Below are 7,773 nucleotides of genomic sequence, written 5' to 3'. Positions count from 1 at the left end.
AAAACAATTTTAGGATTCATTCATAAAAGTATTATAAAGTTGATTTATTTATACAAAGACAGAAAATAACTAACTTGAGTAACCAACACTAACTTACTCATATAACTTTTAGTAACCAACTACAACTGCTTAATCGTGATATTTAGTTCTGGAACCAGTCACCACCGGGCTTGGCCTCCTCACAAGTCCAAGATATTAGAGGATATAGATGAGAAAGAAAGAATGGCAGAAAAATAAAAGGATAAAATGATTTCCAACCAGAGTTGCATTTGAAATAGACCTTAAAGATAGAGCATTTATTTTCATTTGTGCCATTTAAGAGCATTGCATTTTCATTTTTTTTTGTAATTATATATGCTCTGACATCTTGTAAACCTTTAAAAATGTGAAATTGTTATGGGATTTAATTATGATTTCTTTTAGAATTATTAATTTGAATAAAAAAATCAAGTTACCTAAAATAATGAAAATAATGACATTATAAAGAAGTATAAAATTATAAATTAGATGAAGGCATTAAAGGACATGTAAGAACTAAGAAGAGGCATAGGTATAAGAATATCATAATAGCTTCGAACTATACAAAAATTAATTTTAGACACGTGACAATGTAACTTCACGTTATCTCTCAAAAAAAAAAAAAAAAAGCTAAGTCACAACTCAAAATGATATGCTGAAGTTGATTTTGATCTACAGAGAAAGAGATGTCCAAAAATTATAATTAGAAGATAAATGTCCAAAAATGAGAATAATAAATATTAATCATTGAATCTTATTTAAATTATAATTAGAAGATAAATGTCCAAAATTTTGGTTTACTCAGTTGATTGAGAAGAATGTTTGCATGTTGTACATCCCTTGGTACCATGTTCAATTCTTATGGATAAACAACAATGCTCCTCTTACCTGCATTCCACATGTATAACAAGAACAAAATGTTTTTTTATACAAAAACCAATATATACTGATCAATTCAATTCACACATCAAATGGAAATGGGTTCATCAAGACTCCTATTAATAAACAGATAGAAAAAGAGTCAGAGGTTAAGTGAGGTCATTTTCATCGAGTGCCTCCTCTTCATCTTCAGCCTTCAATGCACTCACATCACCGGTTGGAAGTTTCCTCGCAAGCTTAACGATCTACAGACAATGCACTCCAAAGTGTCATAAAAAATTGAGTCCACATATATATAAACCCATCAATAAAAGTAATAGGATCAGTAGTTACTGGTTGAATATTGGGTATGTTGCATAAAATTTCAAAGAAGGAACAGGTTAAAAAGCAGGACTGTTAGAAGCATACAGGGAAACATCAGCTGAAATCATGGGAAGATTTTTAAACACAAGGTTTTCTTGTTATGAAGATGACCACTGAACTGATAATTTGTGAAAACCAGTAAAAGAAGCAATGCTGAGCTCTGAGTCATCATGTAAGTAGTTTACAGACGCATTGTGCTCCATGGGCTTTAGGAGGATACAGATAGAGTGAAGAAAGTATCAATGTTTAGGACGTGCAGTGAACTGATGAGACTCAAGTTGCATGTCAAGAATTGAGGTAGCGTGAAACACAGCAAGATGGTCTTATTCCTCCGAATTGCTTGAGTAGAGTTTATAAGATAATTTCTGGAGGCAGCCGGGAATTTTCAGAATAGTTGTGTTTTTTTCCCTTACACTTACAGCAGCTCAAGGATAAACACTAGATGATTTGGCTCTGGTAATCTGGTTATGCTTTAAAACAAGTTTAATGACAGATTGCTACTACAAATTACGCTTTGGAGGGATAAGAGGTTTTAAGTCAAGCACTAATGTACAAGGCAACAAGATTAACAAATCATTGTAGCTAGGAAGTAACTCTTGAAGCCAACTGAAAAGTAAAAACTGGCTAAAATCTTGGATATGGATTTGATAAGCGGAAGACCTAACACCACGACAACAACAAATCCAAAAGTTTCTATGGCTAGATTATACTGTATTCATTGTGTTTTACTTGGTCCAAATTCCAAAAGAACTCAAACTAAATCACTTACCACATGGTCAAGATGTGAAATAACACTTGACTGCGCAATACGTTTGATTTCTTCAACATCTCCATCTCTGTAGGCAGCAAGTAGCTTGCTAGCACAACGATTCTGGTCACTTCTCAGAAAAGCATCAATCCTAGAAACACCACAAGCATTTATACTCATTTGTTCATCATTATGAATAATCAATTCAAAGTAGTAGAAGACAAATAACAAAGAACTCTCAATCTTAAAAGAACAAATTTTACCACATGATTTATACTAGGAATATGATATTTTTGGAACAAGAGAAAATTAGAGCTGGAAATCAAAAGAAGCAAAGCTAATAACAGGGACAACAAAAACATCAATAATAATGATGATGAGTTCAATTCACATAGAAGTTCTATAGTGATCCACTTATCATATCAAGTTGGTTACGTTTGCAGGAACATGATAGCATAACAAGGAGGAGCCAGAAACTTACTGAGAACAGTCATTATAACACTTCTCAGCTTGGATAAAGTCATGGGCATAAAGGTAGATAACAATTGCATTAAGATATGCCTGCATTTATGACAAGGTATATGAGAGAATGTTTATCACAATAAAAAAAATAAATCAATTTCAGCACATTATTCCCAAACATATAGAAACTTTCTCCACTTTTAGTGTAACAATGATCCAGCAGCTTTACACTATTATAAAAAGCTCAGTCATTAGGGGACTGAAATAAAATACATATCCACATCATAAACTATAGACAAAGTTTTATGTTTGCCTTTGACTGTCTGACAACTCTCCTCTTATATCTAGTAGGCTTGGAAGTTGGAACTGGCCATGTAAAAATGTGGAAGAAAACTAAGTTATACTTATTTTAGGATGAAATTTCTTCAAAAACCAGAGTCTTAGGAAGAGAGAATGAGGAAACAAAGGAGATGTGTGACACAAAAGATACACATTTAATCATTACTCACAATGGCTCAATAAATATATCGACCCTATAGCTCTATATTTAATAATACTATATGTTGATTGTTGACATAAAGACAAATACAGTTTATCTTGGGTGCACTATAGTAAACTAAGGAGATGTGACACAGAAAACACATTTAAATCATTACTTACAATGGTTCAATACATAAGTTGACCCTATATTTGTATTTAATATTGTATGACGACATTAAGACAAATACAGTTTATCTTGGGTGCACGAAAGTAATCTAAGTACTTAAACTCACCACAGTTTCCTAATTACTTAATGCTATATATTTTCTTTTATAGAAACCAAAATTATCAGAAAGGAAGAGACATCCTCCAAAAGGAAAAACAAATCTGAAAGATATCAAAAAGAAAATTCCCCACAAGATTAATAGATTCCTCAATAACATCAAACAATCACTGAATCACATTAAGCAACCTCCCTATATTTTTTTATTTACCACTTTAACAAACCAATTCATATAATCCTTAATTATTTTGGCAGCAAATGCATTGCTTCAAACCTCCAACAATGACCAAATCAATATCAACTTAAAAGGTACTACCCCTGAGATCTGTTTTTTCTATAGATGCAACTTCAAACCTCCAGTTTCACAGGCTTTATTAGTGCCACTATGAATAGATACCGTTAACCTAGCCTTCCAAACAGGAAAAAACACAATAAAGCAAATACTCTTAACACAAAAGAACTACCAACATCAGAGTCCTCACTACTTATTGCCATATTGTTTACAAAGTTCAAGCATATTTGTTCAGAAGGCCAACCTATAACCAATTCTTTTCCTTTCAAGTCCCTGGTTATATAAGAAATGACTTAAAAAGTTAAAATACAAAATACAAAGTCAAAATATTCCAAACCTTGCACTGGCTATTGGTAGCATTACACTTGTCAGCTGCCAAGCCCAATCTCAACATGAAAGATGCTGCATCTGTATATCTGTGTATTATGAAAACATGCCCAACAAAATATGCAAGTCAACATACAAGAATTGAAATTTTCAGAATTTGGAAAAAACATCAATTCAGATTTGAAAAGTAGCAGTTCTAGCCTAACTGGTTGGCGTATTTTTTTATACAAAAAGAAAAAAAAAAGATTTTTACAGAAAGCTAGGAGAATAAGAGTTCCTCCTGGGAGAAAATAGAGGAAAAATCAATAGGGGTTCCCAACCCCTTTAAAAAGATCAAAAGCATAAAGCATTACATCAAGTGGAAACCAAATGACTAATCTACTTCTAGAGACATTACTTAATTCAAAGAGCTGTTTCGTTAAAAGAAGCATGTTGTCAGCGTCAGTTAAATAAAATTCTAGTCTTCTTGATTTTCTGTTTTTGATGGGTATTTTAGTGAATTTCTTATATTAGATATTGAAAAGTGGTTTCAGTTGGGTGTGAATACAAAAAATAGATCTCCATTCAGTTGAAGCCAGAGTCTACCCTGTGAAAAATCTTCAAGTCTCATAATTACTATGTGTTTTCTGTGACAAAAATGTCTGCATGCTCATCTGATTAAGAATTCAGTTAAAATAATAAAAATAAAAATCTTCTTTGAAGCCGTGCTTGTATAATGAAGACTTTGAGAAGTCACACATTTTGTTTAATTCACACTAAGCCATGTATTTTGAGGTATCACCTAAAGCAACCACTGTAAAACTACTAATTTATGTTTTTCCTACTATTTAGTTTAGCATTTTTGCTGTCAATTGTTATAAGAACTAGTGCTTTCTTGGCTACAAATCATTATCACTCTTTAGTTTAAAATTTATGTTGCTCTTTCCTGAATATGTAATAAATCCCTTTAAACCTCTAATTCAAAATTGGGCAGTTCTATTCACTGCACCCAAACAGTTCTAATTCAAAATTGTTGCCAGAAAATCATAGGAAGCCTTAAATACTACAAAACTCCAATTCATCTGATTTCCAGACACTAACTTTTGGGCATTAAATTATTTAATTAATTTGCCATTCTATTTCAATTTGGTTATAACAGCTCAATTACATGCAACAAGTTGAACATTAATAGGCATGAAATTAACAGAATGAAAATATAGACATTCTGCAGGATAATGACATATATGGATATGATAGAAAAAAAAAGATACACAGGGCTATGAATCTTGTAGAGTAGAGCTCCTCATTTAAGGCAATAACAAACTCCATCCATGCTACACTACACTTTTTAAACTCAACTATAGTATTTGACTTATGCTGTGTCAGATATACCAACATACAAAAATTAATAGAAATGCAACTGATTTTGCACACAATATAATTACAATACACAAGTAAAAAACTTCATTAGGAAAAACAGTGGAAGAAGTTACTTCATAACCTATATACCATCAAAATGTATTGCCTCAAATTTTAACAAAACTTACTTTTCAAGTTTTATATAAACATTAGTGGCAGCACGATAAAGATCAAAGGCCATTTGTTCTCTTCCATCATCTTCAAGAATTGTACAAGCATCTGTATATAACTGAATAGCTTCTTCAGACATACTATCTTCCAGAGCACTACAGAGGGGGAAAGGTATTAAGAAACTTGTGGTCACAATAAGAGAGACAGAGAGAGAGAAATAATTTCCTAATATATACAATGCAGATGCAATACATAGATTAATTTGTGTTTGTTGTATTACATACAACATCTGCAACACTACATAATGAGATAAAACGAGAGCCATCATGATGACGTAAATTTAACAGACTGATATGCATGACTTCTAATAATTTATATTGACTCAAATTACTGTTTTTAAGTAACCATTGACTGAACAAAAAAAAAATACATGTCAAATCTTTTGTAGAAATCAAGTTTATTAAAAAGAAAAGGGGGGATACACAGCAATGTTTAATATAAGATATCCTCCAAAACAGAAAAGGAAACATATAGATAACTTCAAAAGATCATAAATGGAGCAATGCTGCTCAATCTCTATCCATATCTGAAATGGCAACAGTTTAGAAACAGCCATGAACAGCTCATCAAAGAGAGGCCACATACACAACTCATCCCAAAGCAACTCAGGCCAGAGAAACAGCTTTAAAAAGTGACTAAAGCTTCATTAACTAAACAGATTTTATCCTCTCTATATAAACTACCAAACAAATATACCAAAGGAATCCATAAACTACACAATACAACAAGATTTTAGACTCCTTGTTCAGTCCATTAGAGCATTCACATTGTGAATTTCGTTAGAAGTTGGTGGTTAGTTGGTTACTTCAGCATATAATAATAACAATAACAACAACAACAACATGGAATTTGATTTCAAAGCAAGAGGGCAAAGTATCTGTTTACCGGGCTCCCTTTGCAAGAGCGTCTGATGCAGGTTGGGGTCTCCCACACTCCATATACAATTCAGATGCCCTTCGATAGAAGTCCACAACTTCTTGCCAGTGTCTTAGATCCTTCGCTAGAGCAGCAGCAGATTCCATGTGCTTAGCTGCATCCCAAGGTCTGGTTTACTTGTCAAGGTAACACAAAAAGACACAGTTTAACACAGTGAATCTAATAACATTATAGAGCACCATGATAATTTTTTTCCCTTAATGGAAAAAAATGTAGACTATATAATCATATCATATCATATCATCTCATATAAGGATACGAAGAAAGCATCTCTTGTCCTTTCGAAGCTTTCTCATATGCTATTTTGGCATTCTCATAGTCCTTGGCAACTCTAAACCCATTAGCTGCAACAGAATAAGAGTTTAGCAGATTCTCCAACGAACCTCTCTTTTCTCCAAAATTACATTTAGCAAAAAACTATTTGCACAAACAATCAAATATTTCGGAAGCCTGAATTGAATATACTTTACCTGCCTGCTCATATAGAACAGTAGCACTTTTCCAATCCGCACTCCACCTCGTGAGACTGAGTCTTGTTCTGCAGTGAGAAAGAAGTATAAGGCAAATTGAAAGAGAAACAACACAACTAATATGCCCAAGAATCAATGGGCTTAACCACAGTTAAATCATATTGAGAATATGAAGCAAAATACACTGCTTATTCACTCACAAAACTTAAAAACAAAAACCGAAAAAATGACATCAAAGTAATGTAATCCATCAATTACTTTGATCAACCCCAAATCCATGACCAGTATGATCCCAAGTCACATCATCAGGACAAATCAAGCTAAAACCAAATTGTATGCTTTATCAATTTTATTTTATTTATTTAAAGATCCATCCATATATTATACATTTCGCTACGATCAACATGGAAAACCCACACGACGAAAGAATTAAACCTAGTTGCAGCAAAATCGACAGTGCAATTTGAGTGTGAGATAGCGGCATGGAATTGAAGAGAAAAAAAAAGGCAAAAGAAAATTTTGATTGCACAATAATATATAGGGGGGAAATTAGAGAGAGAAGATGAACAGAACAGACTGTTTATCAGCTTTGGCCATCAACTTGTTGGGATCAGAAGCAGCCATGGTTGGTTGGGTTGCGTCTTCAGCAGTCCCTCCGACTTAAGTGTTCGAAGAACTCAACTCGCCCTGCTAACATCACCCTCTGGGTCCACTCACGACCTCCCACATGGCACAACTTTATTTCAAACAAATAAATAAAAAATGAAATAAGTCGGTCCTCTAACATCCTAACTAATATTGTATATTATATTATAGGTTTAATTATGAATTTAGTTTTCAAATTATTTTAAATAATTCAGTGATCTTTAATTATCAGAAGATTTAATTTAGTTTTAAGGTTTTAAAAAATAAAATAATTTAATCATTTTTGTTAAATTGGCAGTGA

General features: G+C 32.8%; 1 protein-coding gene across 1 annotated transcript; it reads right to left on the bottom strand.

The window, feature by feature from the left end:
- Positions 1-800: 800 nt before the first annotated feature.
- Positions 801-7,567, bottom strand: LOC100776112 (gamma-soluble NSF attachment protein-like). Its single transcript, NM_001255663.2, has 9 exons — positions 7,405-7,567; positions 6,828-6,895; positions 6,617-6,701; positions 6,307-6,465; positions 5,379-5,516; positions 3,863-3,941; positions 2,490-2,569; positions 2,030-2,159; positions 801-1,142 (listed from the first exon to the last, which is right to left on the bottom strand). The coding sequence occupies exons 1-9, from the start codon at positions 7,449-7,451 to the stop codon at positions 1,047-1,049; spliced, it is 882 nt and encodes a 293-aa protein (NP_001242592.2). The 5' UTR covers positions 7,452-7,567; the 3' UTR covers positions 801-1,046.
- Positions 7,568-7,773: the final 206 nt, after the last annotated feature.

Source organism: Glycine max, chromosome 9 (genome assembly GCF_000004515.6).
Source record: "Glycine max cultivar Williams 82 chromosome 9, Glycine_max_v4.0, whole genome shotgun sequence".
Taxonomy (NCBI): Eukaryota; Viridiplantae; Streptophyta; class Magnoliopsida; order Fabales; family Fabaceae; genus Glycine; species Glycine max.
Note: the sequence above shows the minus strand (reverse complement) of the source record. Positions and strands in the feature narration are given on the sequence as shown.

Excerpts from the sequence above, each read along its gene's own strand:
- LOC100776112 (NM_001255663.2), bottom strand. The coding sequence starts at position 7,451 with ATGGCTGCTTCTGATCCCAACAAGTTGATGGCCAAAGCTGATAAACA. Across the intron at positions 6,896-7,404 it reads ATGGCCAAAGCTGATAAACA|AACAAGACTCAGTCTCACGA; the intron begins GTCTGTTCTGTT and ends TTCTCACTGCAG. Across the intron at positions 5,517-6,306 it reads GCTCTTGCAAAGGGAGCCCG|TGCTCTGGAAGATAGTATGT; the intron begins GTAAACAGATAC and ends CCCCCTCTGTAG.